We start from the raw sequence: 26,391 nt of genomic DNA on the forward strand, positions 1-26,391 counted from the left end.
GATCTTCCAATCTCTGCTGTCATCCCTTATCTCTTTTGTGGTAAAATTCCTTGAAAAAGCCAGCTACAAAGAGTACCTCCACCCCCATCCCTCTTATTCTCTTCGTAATACAATACAGCTTCTGATCTCATCGTTCTACCTAAATTATTTTCTCCAAGACACCAGTGATCTCTTAATTACTAAATCCAATGGCCTTTCCTCCATTCTCATCTTTTCTGCAGCCTTTGACGCTGCTAATCTCTCTAATCTCTTTGATATTTTCTTCTCTCTAGGTTTTTTGGGCACTGTTCTAACTTAGTTCTCAGCCTTTCTACCTGACCACTCTCTCCCCAGGCTCCTTTGTTAGATCTTCATCCAGGTCACACCACCTAACCACAAGTGTCCTACACAAGTTCCATCCTGTCCCTCTTTTCTTTTCCGTCTATACTACTACTTTTCCATCTATACTTATTCACTTGGAGATCTTATCAGTTCCTATGGATTTAATTATTATTTCTAACCTGATCATTCTACAATCTTTTCCAGCCCTAATCTCTCTTCTGACCCCTAGAGACTTGTATCTCTAGCTTCCTTTCAATCATCTCAATCTGGTCATCCATTAGACATCTTAAACTCAGCATGGCAAAACTAAATTTATCTTTTCCCTTAAAATGTAGGATTGCCTAGTTCAGTTGGGTATATAAAAAAATCTGTCATGGACCCAGTCAGAAAGGGATTTTTCTCCACCGAAATACAGTAGAGCACATATGTAGAAACAAAAGGCAGGAGATGGTGAGCGTAAGGCAATGAGATTTGGCAGCACACAACTGGTGATATGAGCAGAAAAGGACACAGGACAAAAGGATGGTACGTAGCTAAAATGGTTCACCAAAGAGTCAAGATGGAGAAAGAAGGAACATGTTTTCTGTGTCTAAAGAGTGCTATGGAAAGCCCTATAATTGAATGTAGACTTTATGTACTAAACATGTAGGCCTGTCAGCAAGATAACTTGTCTTTTGTCACTGCTTGCTAATTTTGCTATAATAGCATTTTAGTTAACCTGACATCTATAGAATGGAATTGCTTAGATAACTGAAGTTTCAATGTTCTTTATGTGTGGTACAGCAGGAGGCAGCATGATGAAATGTGAAGATTGATGGATTCAGAATCAGAGAATGTATGCTCAGTAGTACTTTAATACTACTTGCCAACCTTGTAAGAGTTTCTGTTTCAATGCCTGTAAAATTAGGGGATTGGAAGGTATGACATCTAAGGCTTTTTTCCAGAGTTGGATCTTATAGCTGCAAACATGGAATATGAAGAAAAAATGTTCTTCAGGATCAGTAGCCTACAAACGCCCACAAGATGGAGTTATTTTCTTATAAAAGAACTATACTAACCTTTTCCAGAGAAGAAAAAGGTTTTCCTGCAATCAAAAAGAATTTAAGTACCTGTGCTTACAAGCAGGCATGAACATTTTTGTTTATTTTAAGGATTTTAAACTTCTGGCAAAAGTATATTCAATTGAGATAAACACTTCCACCCTAACATCCTCTTCATCTCCATCTCTTAAGTTCAAGAACAAAAACAACTGAATGTATGTCAAGTTTTATATTATATATTTGTAGAAATGACTTTAGTTTTTCCCTTCTTTTTTGTTTAAAGGTTTCTGATAAGTAGGTGGACTTAACTCTTTTAGGTTTCATTTTCAATTTCTTCTTTGCAAGTTTTCCAACCAAAAAAAAAACACAAAAAAAAACCCCAAAAAACCAACAAACCAACAATAACACATGGTTAGATGATTAGTTAATTGAAGTTATATTATACATGTACATATTTAATATTAATCACTTAATTCCCACAGAGGTAGTTTTAAACCTTTAAGTGCCTGTAATGTCTTTCATTTGCTACTTTATTGATTCCTCTGTTACTATCACTCAGTAACCACTCCTCCTCCTTTGAGGTTTACTCAATACATATTTACCATCCCATCAAAATTCTGGCAGCTCTTCTCTACAGAACTCAAAGACACTTTTCTTTAATGAGTTCAGTATCTCTTCTCCCTGGCTCCTGCATTCATACAAGGGGACTTCAACTCATATTCTGAGACTCTCTCAAACACCCTAAGTTGAATAATTTCCTCAGTTGAATGATTTCAAATGGCCTCCTTCTCCAACCACCTCAGCAACAGAGATGGTCAAAGCCATAAAGTGTTGTAATGCAAAGATGCAACAAAAGCATTTGCCCTTGCAAAAGTTAACTGAAAACTTCTGGCAGTTAGAAGCCTTAGAATCCTGACAGAAGTTCAGTTGGAACCTGAGGCTTGAAGAGAGTGGAGATTCTAACTGAGGCTCGGCTTTTGGGTTTTAGCTTTGCTCTAGGCCTGTGCTTTTGTCTGGACAATTTGAAGCTAGTTAATTTCTCTGGACCTCTCTCTGACCTTCTCCATATTATTCCCTTGTTACCTTTCCTGTTTCCTTGTGGGCTTCTGGGAGGAAGGGTGGCTTTTGGGTTTTAGTGATTAGACTTTGTGGGTTTAGTTTCCCTACAAGTAGGACATCCTTGAAACAAACTATCCCTTATTTTATTGATTTAGTATACACTCTACCTTAAACCAGCCAAATCTTTCCTGGCTGGGAGAGCAGGCTCTCTCTCAGTTTAACCCACTCCTTTGACCCTCCCCCATCTTGAGTTTCTCCCTAGGGACTGTAAGAAAACCCTATACCCCTCTCTCCTTTCTGACAAACCCTGAATATTAATAAATCCCCTTGTTACCTATTCAAACCCTCTGGTGAATCACTGTGTTGAAGATTAGGTAAGGGTTGAAGAGGGAAGGAATTATTTATTTCCTGAGGGAACTGGAGGCATCCATCTTGGGAGGAAGTCATTGCCTGAGACTTCCTCCTGCAGCCATCAGTTTCACTGACAGGGAGAAGCCCTTGGACTCCTCCCTCTAGGGACTTGAGAAACTGACAAGAAAAGCCCTCAAGGCAGATTTAAACCATTTCTGACTGGCCCAACTCCTTGTGTCTATAGAGATATCTTTCCAGCCTGGAAGGGTTCAGCCTATTCCCCCAGAATCCTCTGTCTCTAGACTGAGTGTCTAGCCTGTTTCAGCTGCCTCTCCTGAATACCCCACCTATTCCCTTGCCATCCAATTTACCACCTTGTCCATTCCTTCCCTAAACTCAGCCATCCCTTTCATTCCTCTCCTATCACCTCATTCACCTTACAGCCCTCCTTGTTAGCAAGGATTAAGAAAGCACCCCAACTTTATTGACAACAATGCCACTTTTCATGCTGGCAAACTGAAATTCTCTTATCTGATGACAGTCTGTTTTCATTCCATCTCATCCTCTATCTCACACCACAAACCCTGTTCTTCATCCTTATCACAATCTTCAGTCTTTAAATTCCAAGCCATCAAATTTGAATGGGCTATACTCTCCTTTCTTCATCTAGACCTTTTTGTGAACCACTTCAATTCTACTTTGTCTTCTTTTCTGGAGTCCTTTGCCCCCTAATTCTATGCTGATCTTAAATAACCAGACCTCAGCCTTACATTATTTCAAACCACTATTGTCTTTAATCTTATTCATATGCTGTTGAACAAAAGCAAGAAAAAAACCCAATAGAACTGTGTTGTCCAGGATCCACTACAAATGTATGTTACTTAGTCATAGCTATACTTCCCAAATCAATTCACTATCCACTCATCACACATCAGATTTTCAAACATCCCATAGCTCCTCCTTCTTTTCACTCTCTCAATTGAGAACCTTGCCTCTCATTTCATGTTTTAAAAAAAAAAGTTCCATTAGTCAAGAGCTCCTTCTTCACCCCATTTCACCTCACATCTCCTAGATGTACTATCATTTCCCTGAGGTTTTATTTCTTAGAATGAGTTTTGGCTCATTCTTGTTTTTTATTTTCAAAGTCCTGTGAATTCTCATAGCTCTTATTATACATCTCTTCATTCTTAATTCTGAGTCCTTACCATCTGATGCCTATATTATTATGCTAATTTTTAGTAACTTCTTTGTTTATATTTTCTTCTCTTTTGGATACATGTTGCATCACAAATACTAGATAAACACCCTACTCCTACAAGAAACTATAATTGCCCATTATTTTTTGGACTAAGCCCAAGCTCAGCATTGATGAGAGCTGAAAAAAAAATACCATAATTTGAGAATCAGACAATATAGATTATAATCCTGGCTGTTACTATGAGTAGCCTCAGGCAAGTTATGTAGTTTTTGAACCTTTTCCAACTATCAAATATGAATAAAAATATTTTAACTATTTTAAAGGTTTGTCAGCGAGATCAAATGAAATCAATTACTTTTTTAACTCTAAAAAAATTATATAAAGAATTGTTGCTATGAGAAACTTCAATCAATTCACCCTAATTTAGCTATTCAACATTATTATTCTCTAGTCTCTAATGCAATCTCGTAATTCTAGGCAGTTATTTTGTTTTTTTTATCATTAATTTCTAACTTTGTTTCTTGTGAACATTCCATCTCAACTACTATTCTTCATCCTATATGATGATCTCTTTCTGTAATATTTAATTTAGTGGATGTAGATGGGTTATTTTCTCCCTCTTTTCAACTTAGATTTCTTTTAATTAGGTTTTCAAGACTCAAAACAAAATATATTCCTACCAGCTCTTGTTAGATTCGTTGCATCCCTGGCCAAGAGGCTGTCAATCCTACATTTTAAACTGTGGTCTAAAAATATAAAGCTTTTTTCTTAGATATCATTTTCTTAATCGGATTAGTTCCTAAATCTGCTCTGCTTTTCTGCATACATTGCCTTTGATAGAATCAGTGATGAAAAAACCACTTATACTTCTATAGACTTCAGTTTCTTTAGTAAAATGTTGTCATCTTTGGTAGTGACTTTCTAGGTTGATTGGTTGTTTTTAAAACTGGCTGGATTATTTATGTCCAGATAAGTCACTAAATTTTACTACAGTCTTCTATTTGGACTAGTATTTGGAAGTTGTTGGTCACATATTAAGATACATACCCCAGGAAAATAATATACCTCTTTACTGAAATTAAATTGACAGAAAGCAGTCTCAGAACTCCTCCGTAGGAAATCACAAACAAATATTCTTTTCCCTCTGAGCTTTATGGGATCATCTCTCACCTGAAAGCACTGGTGGACTTTTATCATTCCTTTCGAAGATAGGCAGATGTTTCTTTCTAAAAACATACAGCTATCTCTTTTAAAAGACCTACGATTTGGGATATGGGGTGTTGTTTTAGCTTCAGATGTTTTATAGTTCTTCTAAGTGACATTCTTCTATTCACAAGCTTCTATTTTAGGGAAGGATTTTCTTCTGCCTCATCAGACACCTTTTTGCTTCTTTTCGCAATGAAGTGCCACTTCCATTTTTCTTTTCTTTTTTTTTTATTTTAAAGCCTTAACTTTTGTGTATTGACTTATAGGTGGAAGAGTGGTAAGGGTAGGCAATGGGGGTCAAGTGACTTGCCCAGGGTCACACAACTGGGAAGTGTCTGAGGCTGGATTTGAACCTAGGACCTCCCGTCTCTAGGCCTGGCTCTCAATCCACTGAGCTACCCAGCTGCCCCCCACTTCCAATTTTTTTATTTTTCTTAAGGAGCTCTTCATTATTTTCAGATAACCTGCAGTATGAAGGGCCATTCCTCAAATCCATTCAATTTGTCTTCCAGGAGTAATACAGGTACTAATATAGTACTTGAACTGTCCATCTATGGCCCCCTCACACCAATTTTTATATATGCTACTACATATATCTTTATATAAAGAGCTGCATCTCACATACCTTCAATTTGCACATCTCTACCACCTTTTGGGTAACTAGTAATTTTGATTTCTTGCAGGTTCAAAAAGTCTATGATTTGCAGCAAGATAAGTATCATCAGGATAATAATGTTGTTAAAGATGGAGTTGTGTGTGAAGCAACAATCTGGGATTAGAAAAAGTGAAAATACCTAACTTGTAACACTCTCATCATCATAATCAATTCTGGATTCCAAGCATTGTTTGTAGATACATTCTGCATTTATTGTCTGTGTTACTAATGTGGGCAATTCACTTAACTTCCTTGAGTTTTAATGTACTCATCTGAGGAAGGAGGAGGGTGGATTCCATGACTTCCAAAGTCCCTTACAGTTTTATGGGTATTTGCACAAAATCTGTGGAGATTGTTTTCAAGGTTTTTATAATATGAATATAGAATAAGATAATAAGAATATGGGTGCCAGCTGTGTTACCCTGGGCAAGTCACTTAACCCCCATTGCCTAGCCCTGTAACAAATAAAAAATTAATATAGAATAATATGTATAAAAGATATTAGGGTTTAAAAAAATTTTTAATTTAAAAAAAAAAAGAATATGGGTGGATAATTATTGCTGTCTCAACAACTTCTTTGGAAATGATTCCAATTATGGTTTCTTCCCAATTATTTGGTATGTTTCCTGTTTTTCAGAGATCCTGAAAAAACTGATCCCTCAACATTTTTTAGCTTATAATGCTTTCAGTACGGAAATGTACTTTTGTGTTCTTGATCTGGTTCTACTGCTTAGCCCGACTGTATTTTCTTAATTGCCATTTCAGTCTGCAAGGTAGTTCCATTTTAACAAGTAATAAAATTAAATCAATACTGTTACCTTGGCAGACTAACTGAATTTTTGTTTATATACACATTACAAACATAGACTATGGTCTCATCTTTATATGCAGACAGTTCTTGCTTTATATAAATTCAAATTATGCAAAATATTACCTTACATAAAGAATTCCGAAGGAAATTGGTATTTTTGAAAAACAACAACAACAACCTGAAGTTAACTTTACTACTGTGGTTTCTTTCCTGGCTCAGATTTCCATGGCCTCCCAACCCAACCCCACCAAAAAAAAAAAAAAACTCCTCCAAGTGAAAGCAGAACAGACAGAGAAACTGCCACCAATGAATGAGGGGTTTGGCTTGAGATCTCTGGCACTGAGAAAGACCTTTGCACCACTCTGTCCACTTTTACAACTCTGCACGTCTGTATTCTTTCCTTCCATGCTTGGTTACTATGTCTACCCCTGCCCCCATTTGTTACCCGTCCACTCCTATCTATAAATATCTGGTCCCCTCAAGTCTACCTTTGAGTGTTCTTTTTCTCAGACCCAGCCAGGTCCCATATAGTCAGCCCTGGCCTCCATTTGTTCCTTTTCCTGTTCTCTGGGTCCTCCATATATCCTTGAACCAAGTGCTGGCCCCCTCCTTCCAAGACTATCTGCCTCCCTCCCTCCCTCCTATACCCACATCCATGGGTAAAATTTGCATGATATAATAATATTACTTAGGTATCTTTGGAATAATTTATTTACATGTACAACAAGAACTATCTGCACTGCTTCTGTGTGAGTATGCATGAATACATACATGTGTCCAACCTCTCTCTTTTAGATCAGGAACTGTGTCTAATTCCAAATCTCTCACAACTAAGCACATCAAAGATGTTTAATTCTTTCTGCAACTAATTTCAATTCAAAACTAAAATTATAACTAAAATGAGGTTTGATTATTTGCAATAATTAGAGGAAGACTAAATCTGTAAAAATAAAATATTCAATGCTCTATGTATTATTTGCTGTGAATAACTGCTGTGACAAAGAATACTTCAAATCACAATAGCCCAAGGTAATTTTCCTAATGTATAGTCTGAGCAAAATCTCAAAAACAAAACAAAAATTTTAATGGATCCATATAAGCTACATCAAGTCAAATAAAAGCTCTTTAAACTGGCATTTTGAAGCTCTCTACAATCTGATCCCAACTTATTCATCCAGCTTTTATTACATACTCAAATCCCTCTATATTTTGGTAAAGCTGAACGGCTTCCTGCTTTCCTATCTTGTTCTGTTCCCCATCTCCCAACCTTACCCCTACCCCACTGTGTGCATTTATATTGATCTGGAATGGCCTCCCTTTAAAAGCTCTACTGAAGCCTTTCATTACCTTTTCATTAACTCTTCAATGAAACCTTTTATATTTCAATCTCCATAAACTTATTATGCCACTCTGTCTAACCTTTCCTATACACTTTGTCTTCTACTTTCTAGGATTATTCATTGCACATAAGGATCATCACTCCCACTACATTGAGTTCCAATAAGGCTAGTGCAATTTTCCTCTCTTTTACAAGCCCGGTATAGTATAGTTTCTTATCTAAGATAGCTGGAAGATAAATTAATACCTTAACTGAATTTCAAAATATGAGGAAGAAGGAAAGGAAACGAGGTTGTATTAGCTCCCCCATTTTTCCTTATCCATTGCCCCATGTCCCTCTGTTGAAATCCTTCCTACCCTTCAAAGTTTAGTTCTAATGTGACACATTTAATGACTCTTTTGATGATTTCTCCTATTGAGAAATAACTTCCTCCTTTCTTGGCTTATTCTTGATACTTTATACCAAAACTAAATGGGCTCTCATGAATTATTTACCTTACAGAACTTGCAAGTTCCAAGGGTCAAGGGCTAAACTATATTCTTATTTATATCCCCTCACCCCAGGATCTATATAGTATTTGTCATTCAAAAATGTTTTTGAAACGAATTATCAGTCAATATCTAATCTGATATCTGTAGACTACACAAGAATGGCTAGTTTATATAGTCAAAGGGCTTTAAAGTATGTATACCTTTGACCCATCAATATCATTATTAGATCTATATCCCAAAAAGATTGTTTTAAAAAGGGGTGGGGGGAGGGGGAAGCTGGGTGGCTCAGTGGATTGAGAGCCAGGCCTAGAGACAGGAGGTCCTAGGTTCAAATCCGGCCTCAGACACTTCCCAGCTGTGGGACCCTGGGCAAGTCACTTGACCCCCACTGCCTACCCTTACCAATCTTCCACCTATAAGTCAATACACAGAAGTAAAGGGTTTAAAATTTAAAAAAAAAAAAAAAAAACAGGGGGTGGGGTGGGCGGAAGACCTATATGTACAAAATATTTATAAGCAGCTCTTTTTGTGGTGACAAAGAACTTGAAATTGATGTTTTTTTGTCAATTGGAGAATGGAGGAATAAGTTTTGATATGATTAACAAAGAAATTGTGTATTATGGTATCATGGTATATGACTGTGATGGAATACTACTATGCTCTAAGAAATATAACAAACAGGATGGTTTCAGAAAAACCTGGAAAGACGTATATAGGCTGACAACCAATGAAGTGAGTAGAACCAGGAGAATACTGTACATAGTAACAGCAATATTGTAATAATCTGTGAAAGACTTAGCTATATTCTCACTAGTACAATGATCCAAGATAATTCTGAAAGATTTTTTATGGAAAATGTTGTCTACCTATAGAGAAAGAACCGATGAAGTCTGAATGCAGACCAAAGACTTTATTTACTTTCTTTATGTCTGTTTTCTTTCACCACATGGCCAGTACAGAAATGTTTTACAAGATTGGCCATATATATAATCTATATCAAATTGTTTATATTCTCAAAGAAGGAGAGAGAGAGACAGGGAGAGAGATTTTGGAATTGTAATTCTTTTTACACGTAATTGGAAAAGAAGACATAAAAATTTTTTTAGAGAAAGTCTAATTTATGACAAACTAGATCTAGCTGGCTGGCTAATTTTACTCACACAATGCTAAAAAAGAGAAACACTTCTCACTATTTATAATGGCATTAAAAGTACGTAAAATCTACTCACGTTATTTAGATTCCCTGAAGGTAAAATAGATGTAGTCATGTTTTAAAATATGTCAACCACTATTTTTCAATTCTATTTATATAACATGGTCGTGTACCCTCTATGGAATCACTTCTTGCTATTTCAGTGGTTATTATTAAAATTTGTTAATTATTATTTTAAAGTTACCACATTGACATATCAATCTTATATGCTCACTTAGTAAAATCCCTACTTGGAGGGAAGAGTAAGGTTAAGGAAAGGATATATCTGAGGGAAAAACATTTCACTTTTTATTGGGGGGTAGGGAGGATGAAAGACCATTTGTCATAAATTATTTCCAACATGGGAAAAACTGAATATATTTTAGACACTACAATTTTAAGCCTATTAAATATGACATATTTCAAGGATAGCTGCTTCAGAGAAAATCGAAGCCTTTAAAATTAGAACATACAGCAAAGAATTTCATAAGAACAAGAAAGAAAATGTCAGGAAAGCTACTAATATAGAATGAAATTACTATTATTTAATATCTCATACATGAATTAATTCCAAAGCTCATTCTAATTAATAGTTGTCAGCTTGTCAGAATGAAACATATTAATAAGGTAGATAATTTGACAAAGTAGATGAATTTCTATTTCCTTAAAAGAAAAAGACAAATATTAAGTTGCTTTTCATTTGAGCAGCACAAATTAACTTATCCCCAAAAGTCATAGGCCCATGATACTGAAAAAGATTCCTTTTTTTTTTTTTTTTTTTTTTTTAACCCTTACTTTCCATCTTGGAATCAATACTGTGTATTGGTTCCAAGGCAGAAGAGTGGTAAGGGCTAGGCAATGGGGGTCAAGTGACTTGCCCAGGGTCACACAGCTAGGAAGTGTCTGAGGCCAGGTTTCAACCCAGGATCTCCTATCTCTAGGCCTGGTTCTCTCCACTGAGCTACCCAGCTGCCCCTAAAAAAGATTCTTTATCCCTTATCTAGAATAATTCTAGACCAGTGATGGTGAACCTTTTAGAGATGGAGTATCAGGTCCCATCCCCACCCAACCCCCTAGACCAAGTGCTGTGCCAGTTCCACACCCCACCAGAGACTGAATGTCATGCCATGTCCCACCCACCTTATCCCAGACAGGGAAGGGGGGAAGCACTCTCACTGGGCTATTGGGAAGAGGGGCAGGTAAAGTGAGTAATGTCTTCAGCGAGTGTAGAGAAGGGGAGGGGAGTGGCCTGAGTGCTCTGTTCCCCTCCAGTTCTGCTACCTGTGAACAGCTTACCTTACCCCGGTGTGCTCCCATTGGGCTCTTGAACAGAAAGGCGGAAGATGTGAAAAAAAATGTTGTCAGGCACAGTGGAGAGGGGGAAGGGAGCAGCTCTACCAGGGTCCCTCTGCCTTTCTAGTAATGAACTCTGGGGATGGGTGGGGGATAGAGAGGTTGGGGGGATGGCCATATGCTCTGTATGCCATCTTTACAACCCATGCCATAAGTTCGCCATCATTGTTCTAGTTCTTCATGGGAATAAAATAAAAAAACCAATAAAGTATACTGTTACCAAAAGGATAAATGCTAAACTTTTGACATCAAGTAAATGAAAAACTTTGTCTTATGACTTCTCTGAAACGTATCATGAAATAAGGCTGCTAAAAAAAAAAGGCTTATTTGGAATTATGTTATAAATGTGGCTATAGCTCCTAATTTTGACAATTACCTTAGAAATGAAATTTCCCTTTTCTTTAGGGCAACTGGTTTTTAATCAATGCATGCTATAAGCAGAAATAGGGGTCAGCAATTGTCTAATTAACCTTTATCCCTCTGAAGTTCATCCTTGGAGACTGCATCTGCACAGGCATCAAAGTACTTCTGTAGAGTATCAACTTGTCTACAAAGGATGTCTCTAAAGGTTTCCATTTCAGCCAATTTCTCACGCAAACTGTGGCCCTTCTGGAGAAAAAAAAAAAAAAAGACAAAGGGGAAGGGAAATAGTAGAAAATAATCCACATGAAGTAGTCATGCCTATTCTAGCCAACTTTCATGATCCTACCTTTTGGTCTGTTCTTCTCTGAAAAAGTTGTCTTTGTTCTTATCAGAGCCACCCACCCTTATAACTGTGCCCTCAGTTCCAGTTTCTTGCCAGAGTTTTTCTATTGATCATCCTCCCTCATTTTCCATCTCTATTTGATTCCTTCTCTGCTACCTAACATGCCAAGACCTGCCTTAGCAAAACAAATACCAAACCAGAACCAAAAAAAAGGGGTGGGGGAACCTCTTTACTTCGTTTCTTTTTCAACCTGGCCCTTCTATATGCCTCTTCTCTTTCACAGCCAAACTCACAGAAAAACATTCTACTCTTATTTCATCTCTCACATCCAAATCATCTCTTATAATCTGGCTTTTGATCTCACCAACTCAATAAAATTGCTTTCTCCTACATTAACAATGATTTCTTATTCACTTAATTCTAAGACCTTTTCTCATTTTTAAAATCCTTTTTGAACTCTGCATTATCTGTCACTCTTGATCATATCTCTTCTTCCTGGATACTTTCTCCATTTTCTTGACAATATTCTTTTCTGGTTATTCTAATGGTCTGAGTACTATTTTTCATTCTCTCTTGTATCATATTCATTCATGTCCTAGTCTCAGACATCACTGTTCCCAAAGCTTCTTTTTTCTCTAAACTCTCAGTCATCTCACCAGTTCCTAAGGATTCAAGTTTCTCCATGAAGCAAGAACCTACAAATCTACATTATCTAACTCAAATAGCCTGCTAAATATTTCCATTTAAATGTCCCATAGGTACATCTAAAACTCTCTATTCCTAAACACAAACTCATTTTCTTCCCTCACAAACCCATGCCTCCTCTTTCTTCCTACTTGCCCAATTTCCTCAAGTTTACCTAGTCATCCAAATTTACAGTCATTCATGACTTTATTCTCTTAATTCTCATAACCAATCAGTTGTCAAATATTATGTAGGTAGAAATGGCATCTCTCATATGCATCTCTTCTTCCTCTTTAGTTACATGACCACACACTCAGGTTCAAGCTCTCATCATCTCTGGCTTAATGCAGTTAGAACACGCAATTAAAAGGCTACAACTCAATCTATCACTCACATAGTAGCCAAATATCTGTAAAGCAAAAAATTAACTATTCTGTTTCCCTGGTTCAAAAAGCATATTGGCTTCCTCTTGGCTTAGAAAATATGGAATTCTTTACTGAGCACTTAAAGCCCTTCATAATCTAAATATAATCCATCTTTCCAATGTGGTTTTATATTATTTCCCTTCATACACTCTTCATTTAGTCAAAATGGACAATTCCATTGTTCCTCCAAAAGAACAGTGCATCTCCTGCCTCATACCTTTGTAAAGGCTGTCCTCCCATATTTGGAATACCTGTCTTCCCCTAAAAAAGGTAGAGTTGTCCATTTCAAGTTCTTATTCCATAAAGAGAAGGCTTGAAAATGACTGATCAGTGCTTAAAGCTTGATCAGCCCTGAACATATAAATAATTTAGTTCCCAATTTTAAAAGAGAAGGGTAAATGTCATTTTGACTTCAAAATTCCTTTTTTTATATAGAAAAAGGACTGAGATTTGGAATGAAGTTAAATATATACTAACAATTTAACATAGTAAATGATAAAAAAAATTACAATAAAAATAATACACACAGCAGTTTAGGGAGAACATACAAAAAAGAGAAAAATCTGCGTCAAATTATTAAGAGTTCCTCAAAAGGCCATGGACCATGAAATACATTTTCTTTGTATTATATTTTATTTTTTAAAACCCTTACCCTTCTACTTTAGAACCAATACTATGTATTGATTCTAAGGCAGAAGAGTGATAAGGTCCAGGCAAGTTAGGTTAAGTGACTTGCCCAGGGTCACACAGGTAAGAAGTGTCTGAGGCCAGATTTGAACCTAGGACATCCTATCTCTAGGCCTGGCTCTCAATCCACTGCTACCCATTTTTTCGTATTTTAAATAAGATGGTGATATATATATATGTAACATATATATATATAAAAATGATCAAAAAGTAAGGATCACAGACCTTGAGTAGCAAACTTAAGTGGTCATTAAGTCCAACTTTGTCATTTCAAAATGATAAAACTGAGGCCTAGAGAGATGAAGTAATATTCCCAAGACCACACAGGGGCTGTCGCTCAAGCTCAGTCTTTTGACTCCAAAGCCAGTCTCTGGCCAAAGTAGTAGCTTAGAGGAAAAACCTAATGTGTGTGTAGATCAGAGGAAAAAATACATACACACCTTCACCAATTCCCCGTGGAAACAAAAATACAATACTATATAATGTTAATTTGTGGCTTTTTGAGTCATTCTACTAGCCTGCAAGGTAGGTTTAGAGAAATGAATTCTTACTTCAAAGTACACAGGATATTTTTTTTTTAAAAGAAATGAATCCTTGCATGCTAGAACATTCTTTAAAACTCAGATGAATAATGATTCTTTTTTCATGTGATACCTCATATTACCATGTTTTAAGTAAGAAAATTACACGGTTATTTTCCAGGTCAACATCATAGTTCCAATAGTCATATTTGTGAAGTTGGTTATTTCTTAAGGTGAAATTATAGGAATATATAGGAGATAGTCTGGGAAGTTATTATGTTGGGAGAAGAGACTTTTAATCTCCTTGGGCCTCCAGTGCTTCAGGTCTAATGGGGTTGGGGCAGTTTAATTCTATGGCTCCTTATAATTCTTAAGCTACAACCCTGAAAATAGGCACCTAAAATAGATTCTAACCTTTTATTTAACTGGAAAACAAGTTTTCCTCAAGTTCTTATAGTCTGATTTTTCTACATTACTTTTAATAAAAATATTAAAATATTTCAGTTTAAAATGTGATGCCATTGTTTTTTATAATCGGACTTCCTACCACGTTGGAATGAGAAATAATGGTTAATATGGCTCTTCTTTCAGCCACTAAATGTAACAAGATGAATCATCTTGCAAGTTAGAAATGAGATAGAGAAATCAAACAACCTTTATATATTCATAGAAGTTACTACTGCCAAAAGAATCTCATTTATGATTTACTAATCTCTGATAAATCCACTTATGCAACTTCTGCCAGTATTCCTGCAACTAAATTTAAGACCACAAACATATGCTTCTTATAAAATTCATAATTTATTTTAAATGTATATTTGTTATGACATTAGCATTAACCTTCATACCACCAACTCAATTCTCTAGCAATTAAGTGTTGGCTCTGGTACCAGATATTGATTCTAAGAACAAGAAATTTATCTGAGGATATTGAGTGAGTGACCTTTTGAGAGCTATTTATAAAACTGCTTTTAAAAGGCCACAAGGAAATTATACCTGAAAATAGTTTATACTATCTTTAGAAATTATAATCTGCATTCTTCTGATGTCAGCCTTTTCATCATGTTTTAAAATGCCTTTAAAATAAAAACAAATTTAATATTTTAAATTTAATAGTAATTTGTAATAACATATTATTATTTTTAAATATAAAATATAATTAAAATAGATTAATAATTTATTATCCCAATAGAATTATTGTTAATCATAAATAATCATTTAAATTAAAAATTTTCATTAATAAAAATTAACTTAAAATAATAAAAAAATTATAATTATTTTTACCTACTGGGTATATATGGATTTTTTTTTGAGAGGAAGGGTAAGAGAAAGAAGAATAATGTTTTATAATATTTGTGGCCATATTCTGAATCATTTAACCTTGAAAAACAATGTTACATCAATAGTATCTCTTCTTTCAATTAAGTGTGCTCTATACTTACTCAACATCAAATTTAATATTTTCAAATTATTTAGAAGCCAAATATCAATAATTGTGTTGATTCTCCTCACCTTGACATGAAATAGAAATGAATTAGAGGCTCTATTCCCAAGGTTAAGCTTCAAAACCTTTCTTTTTCATGTATGTTTGTACTCTTTTGAATCATTTGTAATAACTAACCTTAAATGATGAAGTGGATGTTGCTGAATAACCACTTGCTCCGGATACAAGTGATACCATTGAGCCATGTCGGCGTAAGCTTGATTCTGATCCATAACCGGATTCCGTCTAAAAAGAAAAAAATTATTAATACATTTTCTAATAGAAACAAAATGAATTTTTATTAAAATACAGAATTAGTTTACTGGTCAAGCAATTTTAAGCAAGAGCTAATAATTTAAGACACTACCGCAATCTTCATGACATTATTTAATATCTTTGAATGCTTTAAAGAAAAGGGTAGGATATTATTTATTCAAATACTCAAAAGCAAAACAAAAACCCCAAAACTTTTTTAAATGGTCTAATAAAAAGTTTTAAATTATAAATTGGATAATTTAATAATAGTATCAAAGAATTTGATTTCATTTTACTATTCAAACACTCAACACCTCAACACTTAACCAGATCTGTGATCTCATTGGTTTGGAAGTCACAATTCATCTATGCTTGTCTCCCTTACACACAATTCTAGTATATATATCCCTCCTACAAATTTGCCAGAAAGGGTACACTTAATGTGCGGGAGGCTTTCCTTGCACTTTTTTTTTTTTTAAACCCTTGTACTTCAGTGTATTGTCTCATAGGTGGAAGATTGGTAAGGGTGGGCAATGGGGGTCAAGTGACTTGTCCAGGGTCACACAGCTGGGAAGTGGCTGAGGCCGGGTTTGAACCTAGGACCTCCTGTCTCTAGGCCTGACTCTCACTCCACTGAGCTACCCAGCTGCCCCCTGCACTTTTGATCTCATTCCCTCCCATCTTTTCCAGTAGATTTCCCTCAGACATCCTCATTTCTCTCTTATCTTCAAGATTTCCCAAACTATGGGGCCTTTTTCTGCTTCCTATAAACATAACCTAAGTTTCCTCCATCTTTAAGAAACTCTTATCAGATACTACTAATCCCTCTATCACTCTTTCTGTTTCCCACATAGTACACACCATTTCCTATCTCCAAATACTGCACTGGTCATTCTGATTCCAGATAACCTATGATTCACTAGGCCTAGAAGAATTTCCTTCTTCATGTAAGATGCAAATCAGGTACCCTGTTTTACATTAAGCATTTCCTGATCCTTCCCAAATGCAAGTATTCTCTCTTACAAACTAACCTGTTATATATTTATATTTATTAACCTTGTGTTTCTGCAGCATATATTTTTATATATACTTGTCTTCAACATTATAATGCAAACTCACTCCCAAGAGAGGGATCGTTTAATTATTTGTATTTCTATATCCAATGCCTAAGTAGTGACTGGTACTCAGCAGGTACTTAGCTCATAAATACTTGTTGATTAATATTGTCTGTAACTGATTCTTTTCATTATTGCTAAATACTTAGATAATGCATTTCCACAAAAAGGGTCATATCTTAATGGTTTTTAGCATAAAAAGAATTTCTTAACAAAAATGATGATGGAGTTGAAACTAAACAGAATAGCTGGTGTAAAATGAAGAAAATGAGAGAATAAAAAAAGAAAAAAGAACCAGAGCATAGTTTTGGAGTATATCCACACATTGTGGGTGATATATGTTTGAATAGAGAATTCCATAAAAGAAGTTAAGGATTGATCAGATGGATAGGAAGAGAATCATGAAAGAGCAGTGTCAGGAAAACTCAAGGTGAAGAAAGAAATCAGAAGGTGGGTGCAGTCAACAATGTCAAACCTGCAGAGAAGCTAAGAAAACTGAGAAAAAGTTTACTGATTTAGCAAAAGATCACTAATGCTTTATGGGATGATACCGCTCAAAACTGAACATCATTCTCTAGAATATTTTGCTAATGAATTTATTTTCTAAACTAGTGTTTTTGCCTTTGGCTATTATTTCTTTCCAAGTCATTCGTACAGTTAGTGACAAAGGTACTTTCTACGATCTTTTGAGCTTAAAGAACCAACAGATGTGCATAAGAATAATTATTATTATAGATATTTTTATACAGTTCTTTACATATGCCATCTCATTTGGTCCTCAGAACTCAGGGAAGTAGATGTTATTATTACTCTCATTTTACAGTTAAGGAAATTGAGGCTGAGAACAGTTAATTAAGTTGCCCTGAGTTAAGTAGTTAGCTTAGATATAGCTAGTAGGTGTCTAAGGCAGGATCAGAACACTTAAGTCTTCTGGACTTCAAGTACATCACTCTCATCTACCATACCACCTAGCCACCAAAATCAACATTGGTAAAAATTACTGTAATCAGTGCTGGTATAATTTCTATTTTACATGCCTCATTTTTCACTGCCAATTACTTGTTTGGTTCAGGATTAAGTTGTTGAAATGTACATCATGTGTTTTTCGAATTATGTTTTTTTCCTTCTTGCCTTAAAAAAAAAAAAAGTAACCCCCTAAAAACACCAAATTCTGATCTTTGACCTGACAAATCAGTATTCTGACTGTCAAGAGACTGCTGACTCAGATAATTTTATATCAGTAACAAGACTATTTCTGTCTGTTAAAATATATTCAAAGACTCATCTGAAGTGATATATAGGAAGGTGAGCAGAAAAAGAAATACAACACTATAAAAATTAACTACTCAAAAAGACTTAAAAATGTTGATCAAGGCAATAACCAACCTGAATTTTGGAGGACCAATGAAGAAATAGGCTACATAACATCCAAAATAGAGGTCATGGACTCAATATAAAGAGATATAAAATTTTTAGACATTGGCAATATGGAAATATTTTTCTTCATTATGCATATTTGTCACAAGTTTTTGTTTTTCAAAGGGGGTTTGGGATAGGGAAGAGGGAGAGGGAAAGAAAATGACTGCTAATTTTTAAAAATAGCTAATTTTAAAACTATTTTACTATTTGAACTGTTGTTTTGTGCTCAATTATTTGTTTTCTACCAGTTCTTTTTGCAAAGAAAGTATTCATGATATAAAGATGTCTGGCTTCTGTGTCAAAATATTTCAATCACTGACTGAAAAAGAACTGGAACAATTCTTCATTCAGGAGTTGATCTAGCTGAAGTCCTACATGAAGAAACTAAGACATAGGGGAATTAAATGATTTTCCCAAGAGGTGAATACTCATAGGAATCTAAATGCCTAGACTGAGAGAATAAGCAAGATAAGATCTAGTCAGACTAAACAAGAATTCATTAAAACTGTAACACGGGGAGAATGACTTATAGTATCTTTTGGACACACTACTTTAGTAGGCTCTGTAGAAAAGGCAAGTATGCAGAACCAGAAAAAAAGGTTTCTATGAAGATCATTTTTTAAAAGCAAAATTTTAAGAGAGCTTCTGATTTAAGGCAACATGGCCTAATAGAGAGAGTGCTGTATTAAGAATTAGGATCTGAGATCTGTGCCTCAGTGGATATAAGGTTGGGTCTTTCAGGAAGACCCTGAACAACTAACAGCCTCTGTTTGCCTTAATCCACCGGAGAAGGAAATGGCAAACCATTCCAGTATCTTTACCAAGAAAACCTTCACGATGGTATGGTCCACAGGGTCATAAAATCAGATACAACTAAATGACTAACAATAACAAACTGTTTACAACATATGTTCCATTAGAAAGACCTACCTGAACTGATGCAGAGTAAAATAAGCAGTACCAGGAGTACATTATACACAGTAACTGAAACACTGTGGGACAATCAAATGTAATAGACTTTTCTACTAATAGCAATGCAATGATCCAGGACAATTCTGAGGACCTTATGAGAAAGAATGCAATTCACACCTAGAGAAAGAACTGTGGGAATAGAAATCCCAAAGAAAACAAATGATTTATCATTGGTTTTTATGGGTAGATGATTGGGGGGTTTGTTTTACAAGAATTATTACAAAAATGAATAATATGGAAATATGTTTTGAGTGATAATATATGTATAACCCAGTGAAACTGCTTGTCAACTCCAGGAGGAGAGAGGAAAAAAAGGGGAGACAACAAGAATCATGTAACCATGGGAAAAAATTAAAAAAACAAAAAACAAACAAAAAAACACACCCAAGATATGTTCCATTCTCTATCCTGTTCTCTCCTGACTCCATTCCAAATCAACTTCCAAGTAAGACTGCACTCCCCAGTTACTTATCTTTTAAAATCATTCTCTTCCTTTAAGGTTCAACTTAAAGTTAGCTTCCTTCTCATTTCTAAAGCCTCCTTGGCCCCAACTGTTTTCTCCTTTCACAAATTCTCTCAGACTCTATTTGGATCACTTTTATCCCTAAAATCACACTGTTTTCTAGTATATTGATCTTTTCAATCTGTATGAATGTAGCTCCTTGAGACTCTTCTTTTTCATCTTTATGCAATATCCCTATAACATCAATGGCTCAAAACAAAATTTAAAAGAGAATAAAGTAGAAGCAATGTTATTGAGAAAGAGTTTCAGCATATAGTATAAGAAACATGAGAAATATATACTCATACCATTCTAGTAATACATATTCTAGTAATTCACCAAGAAATCAATAGTAAAAGCTGAATGGCTATATGTAATAAAAATGTAACTTCCTCATCTATAAGGCAATACAATTTGATTTTCATTTCACTAAATTTAAACATAATTTATATTTAATTAACACTAAGTAGAATCAAATCCTATTTTATTTTGTTCTTAGAGTAAGGTAATACTTTTACAGACCAGCAAATCAAATTAAAACAAATTATTTTGGTACCCAACTGTTACAGAAAACATTTTGAAAATTGTTACAGAAAGCAAATTTTGCATTAAGGCATGATCATTTGAATGATTAAACAGAATTTTATGATAGTCATAAAGTTTTGACATAGCCATAAAAATAAAGTTGAAATCCCTAATCCCTTGGCTACAATATGCCTTTAGAGTAGAGATTTAACTTCTAACACATTCTAATGGAAGAAACAACTGGGGGGAGAGGGGAGAGTAAAGACCGCTTGCAAGTAGAATTTATGCTAATAATAAGTTTTGAAAGCGGCCTCTATAAGGCAGAGATGAAGAAGAAGAGAATTTCAAGTATGCAAGAATCAATGAAAAGGTATAGATTCAGGGGGGCAGCTGGGTAGCTCAGTGGATTGAGAGTCAGGCCTAGCGACGGGAGGTCCTAGGTTCAAATCTAGCCTCAGATACTTCCCAAGCTGTGTGACCCTGGGCAAGTCAGTTGACCCCCACTGCCCACCCTTACACCACTCTTCTACTTATGAGCCATTACACAGAAGTTAAGGGTTTAAAAATAAAAAAAGATATAGATTCAGGAAAGAGTATCAAGTTCAAGAACTAGCATGATTGAAGACCTCCAGGAACTGATGCAGAGTGAAAGGAGCAGAACCAGGAGAACATTGTACACAAAGACCGATACACTGTGGCACAATCAAATGTAATGAACTTCTCTACTAGCAGCAATGCAAGGATCCAGGATATTTCTGAGGGACTTATGAGAAAGAAAACTATCCACATTCATAGAAAGAACGGTGGGAGTAGAAACACAGAAGAAAAGCAACTGCTTGAACACATGGGTTGATGGGGATATGATTTGGGATGTAGACTCTAAATGATCACCCCAGTACAACTATCAATAATATGGAAATAGGTCTTGATCAATGACACATGTAAAACCCAGTGGAATTGCACATCGGCAAGGGCGGGGGGAGAAGGTGGTGGGGTTTTGGGGGCTGGTGGGGAGAGAGAAAGAACATGAATCATGTAACCATGGAAAAATTTTCTAAAAAATTAAAAATTAAAAAAAAAGAAAAAGAACTAGCATAAAGGCCAGTGTAACTGGATCACAAACTACATGGAGATCAGAGAGGTAGGAAGAAGGTTCTTAAGGGTATTTACTGCCAAATCAAGAATTTTCTATTTGGCTCTTATTTACTGAGGATATGGATGGAATGGAAAATATCTTCTGAACTTTGCTTTAGGAAAATCTCTTCTGCAGCCAAAGGGAGTAGAATGGGTTGGAACAGGGAGATACCTAAGGCAGGGAAATCAAGTAGAAGCTTATCACATATACTCTAAGCCTCTCAAAGTTGGTAGTGCCTGAATACACATGAGTCACCATACCCTGATAACATACTGCATATTCTTAATGTTTTGGGACAAAGTTAATCTCCTTTGATATAAATATTCAGTGAAGGCATTAGAGGCATGCCTACCACAAAGGCTTTAATATATGGCTTTAAATTATCTCACAATTTGATCTTATCAAACCATTTAAGTGACTTGTCCTAGGTCAAACAGAGTCTGAGGCAGGAAGATAAGTTGTCCTAGTTCCAGGCCCCACATTCTATCAACTGTACCAGCTCTAAAGGAAAGTATGAGAAAGAAAAGGTATTACACTGGAGACCAAACTGAAGGTCTACAAAGCCACTGTGTTAACATCATTGTTGTATGCCTATGAAATCTGGACAATATAACAGTACCATGCCAGGAAATTGAATTACTTCAATCTGAATTGTCTTCGGAAGATTCTGAAGATCACCTGTCAAGGTACTGGGTAGCAAGATATTGGACCTTGAAGTTGTTTCTCAAGCTGAACTGCAAAAAATTCAAAGTCTAATGCAGAGAGCACAACTCTGATGGGCTGGTCACCTTGTTTGAATGCTAATCATACATTTGCCAAAAAGACTACTTTAAAGAGAATCCACAAAAGGGAAGCACCCACAAGGAGATAAGAAATGATTTAAGGTCACTCTCAAGATCTCTCTGAAGAAAACTGTGGTGTTGATATTGAGACATGAGAGACACTGGCACAGGATCATCCCACATGGCATATCTGCATAGAAGGAAGCAAAGCAGAATTATAACAGCTCCAAAGATGCACAAATTTAGAGATATATCCCAAATGTTCACATGAGCTATTTATGCCTGATCTCTTGTAGAATCTTCCAAGCTTGTATTGGTGTGATCAGCCAGTAAAACACACTGTATATAGTGATGCCATTTTGGTTTTCTTCAAGTATGAAGGACAACAACCAACCAACCAATTGATCATTGGGAAATTTTGAAATATACTTTAATTCAGTCTGATTTAACAATGGAAAGAATCTTAGAAGTCATCTTGAATATAGCCATTTAATAAATCTCATATAATAAGGAATAAGTCCTTCTTTCTCCAAGTAATTATGTTTTTCCCCTCCACAAAATTCTTATTCATAGAGGAATGCCTTCTAGAAGTATGAATGTGACCCTGAGTTCTTGAAGGCTATGCCAGCCAAGAGTAGGCTTTAGTAGGTTTTATTACCTCACCCCAAAAAGTCTCAAAAAAAGTCCCTATGGTTCCTGTTTGTGAATTGTTATAAGGAAAAGATGAGTTTAGGTTTGCAGAACATAGTGGCAGGAGACTAGCAGAAGAGAGAATTCTGGAATCTTGGAAAGGGGGGGTAAGCTGAAAAAAACTGCAGGGACTTGTTAGGCTCTCTGTCTCTCTCTGGATTTAATCCTGGAGGGTGGGTGTGGATGCCAAGTCCTGAGAGTGTGACCCAATCCTGTGTTACTGCTGTGTTGCTGGTTTGGTGCTGTGTGTCCTGAAGAAGATCTAAGGAAGCTATCTCTGTCCTGTGTCATCTGCAACTGTCTGTAAGATAAGGTCTAAGTCCATCTGGGCTTAGGATCTGTCCCTGGATCCCTGCCTGATCTGGTATTTGCCAGTATCTCCCATAATACCAAGAGGGTTAGGGAAGACTAGGTATATAGGGACTAGGATTATAGTTTAGTATGTCAGGGAGATAGTGTAGGACCTTAACTCTAAGAAGATCTTTCATGCGAAGGCTTTATATTTTGAGGTACTTTAGTTAATAATCTCAAGTGTTAGGATTTCCCTTTACCTTCTCAATATTTCCTACTTTAATAAAATACACTCCCAGTTACTATGTTTTGTTATCTGTATATTGGTCCCAGACCATGAGTTTCCTGGATTGGATTCTGTTGACCTTCCCAAACTATAGTTAACATCCTAATACTGGTCTAATTTTAACTATCGTAATCCCACACCCAATACCACCCTAATACAGGATGAGGAATTGCATACAAGGAATAGGATAAAAAATATAATGAACTATGTATAATTAGAAAAGGAGATAGGTTGGTCGTTTAGGAATTACAATGTTACTCAGGCAATATCGAGAACACAGAGAAAGGAGGTCCTAGGTTCAAATTTGGTCTCAGACACAACACTTCCTAGCTGTGCAATCCTCATGCCACTTAATCCCTATTGCCTAACCCTTACCATTCTTCTGCCTTAGAAACAATACACAGAATTGATTTTAAGACAGAAGGTAAGGGTTAAAAAACACACACACACACACACACACACACACACACACACAGAGAAGAAATGCCTCAATCATATAAGGAATAGGATAAAACATATAATGAACTATGTATAATTAGAAAAGTTGAGATTTAGGAATTAGTGTTATCCAGGCAATATCAAGAACACACAGAAAAGGCCTCAATCTCTACAAAAAACAGGGCCAAGAATCACACCCAGTAAAAATCATGATAGGGCTATAGTACTACTAGAAGAATAACTCCAGTTCAGGAGATCACTGATTTAATCAATCACTGGAATAAATATTTCCTCCTTTTGGACCTAGTACTACTCTCTGATTCAAATCCATTCTTCTACAAAGATAATTTTTGTTATACTTAAAGGAGGAAACAATAATAGTTTGCAAGACCAAGAGATTTTCTAAGAGGTTAATGAACTTTTTAGCTTTAACTTGAAAGTGGGATGAGAAGAGAGACTACAGTAGTATTTGCCCTGAGACCTATTGATTTTAAATAGCTACATAAGCTGCCCTTGGGAAATAGCTCCTCTTCACATTTGTAGTTAGCATAAAGTGTGTGCTACATATTTATTCTATATATAGCAGCAAAAGATTTCCATTTTAAATTTATAGAACTGATGCACCATCAAGCTTGTTTAAAGGGAAACTTTATTCTTTATCCTAGCATATTATTTTTGAAGTGAAGTCACATGACCACTAGAGGGTGCCAGCACAAAACACACTAGACTTTGTTAGTTGGTACTGAGGTTACTATAGGTCAAAGTACAATAGTAACCTGTATCCTACTTTTATGATATGCTCTATGCAACAGTGTACTTTTAATTTCATTGATTTTGTGGTGGTAGTTTCCATAATCTTTTAGAAAATATGTGTAGATCTATTTGCATCTAATAAGACAATTATAAATGCAAACTAAGTAGGCACTAGAAATGGTTTGCTGATAGGAAAAAATCATTCTAAAGTCAAAAAACAAACCTGAAGATCTAACAAAGGATAGGTTTACTCACATGCAAAAGTAATGAGCAATACTTTTAATAAAATATCCTTAATATAAACTGGAGATTGCTTATTATTACATATAGTATGCCAATTATTGTCCCTAGTACATTTCAATAAACTTCCAGCTAAATCTTACATATCAATTTAATTAACAGGAATAAAAACTTATTTTGAGTATGCTTCTTACTAATTTCATTTTGTATAAAACCAGTCTATCCTAAAACTGTCTCCGATTTGATTTAATACAATTTTATCTCATGGTACAGAAGGCAATCTTTCTCTCTTCTTTACAGAGTTAAGGAAATATTGGTGCAAATCATTGTGTACAATGCCCAAGGCAGTTGTTGGTTAATTTTGAACTGCTTCTTTTTTTTCCTTTTTCTTTTTTACTGCAACTTAAAAGAGACAACTTTCTGAGTAGAAGAAAGGGGGTGGTGGTGGTATGTATAACATGAAAAGATTGCAAGTTTTTTTAAAGCAATTACCCAGTAAGTAGCATGGTATGGTGGATAAAATGTTAGTAATGGAACTAGGAAGACTTTTTTTTTTTTTTTAATCCTAAGGCACTTAATAGTTTTGCAATGTTGGGCAAATAACCTGAGAGCCTCCATTTCCTCATCTGTAAAATGGATTACACAGCCCTGACCATAAAGATTTACTATGAGAAATAAAGAAATAAATGAAGTACTACACTAACTTTGCTATGCTGTATTAATTCAAGATATTCTTAAAAAATTGACTTTTCATAGCACCTACTTTTAAAGAACTTAATTTTGCTATGAAACAAGAAGTACAAGGAAATTGAGACATTGGTTAAGTAAGTTCCTCCATGGTTTCAAACCTTTATTATACTCATTCTACCATTGCCTACCCAAGTATACTATCTCTCTTGACTTGAACTTGGAAATAAATAAGAGACAAATAGCTTAAATTTCTAGTTTAATTGGCTTATTTTTGTTATATAATTTATACTATATGATAATCAGATACAATTATTATTCCTATCCATTTTTAGCCATAAAGTAATACTTGATGTAACTGACCCCCCCACCCCCTACAGATCTAATTTATTCAAAAACTACCGAAAGAGATAACTTAAGAATCATCTTCCTCTTGGAAAACCATCTCTAAACAAAAAAATCTGACACCATAGTTCAAGAAATCAAAGAAAACCACCCAGTATTATTTGATCCAGACAGCCAAGTGAAATACAAAGAATTCACCAATCACTTTCTTAAGGAAACCCCAAAATGAAAACACCTAGCAATAAATATAGCAAAATCAAGAGATTCTATTCCAAAAATGCTAGTAGTAGTGGTATCAAAAAGTCATTGAAACATTTTACAAAATGCACAGAAAAGAGGAAGCAAGTTCAGAAGGAAGAAAGGACAAGCAGCAATTTTAAAAATAAATTGTGGAATTTTGTTAAATAAAACTTGTGGAACTGCTTTGTAAAAAG

The 26,391-nt window shown here is 35.4% G+C and overlaps 1 protein-coding gene across 1 annotated transcript in view; it reads right to left on the reverse strand.

Moving 5' to 3' along the window:
• The window catches only part of CERT1 (ceramide transporter 1), a 174,291-nt gene that overhangs the window by 65,468 nt on the left and 82,432 nt on the right, over nt 1–26,391 (reverse strand). Inside the window, exons 4-5 of the mRNA XM_044680828.1 lie at nt 15,661–15,768; nt 11,487–11,625 (exon numbers count right to left, since the gene is read on the reverse strand). Of these exons, the coding sequence (XP_044536763.1) occupies nt 11,487–11,625; nt 15,661–15,768 (247 nt within the window). The remainder of the gene's footprint in view (nt 1–11,486; nt 11,626–15,660; nt 15,769–26,391) is intronic.

Source organism: Gracilinanus agilis, chromosome 1 (genome assembly GCF_016433145.1).
Source record: "Gracilinanus agilis isolate LMUSP501 chromosome 1, AgileGrace, whole genome shotgun sequence".
Lineage (NCBI taxonomy): Eukaryota > Metazoa > Chordata > Mammalia > Didelphimorphia > Didelphidae > Gracilinanus > Gracilinanus agilis.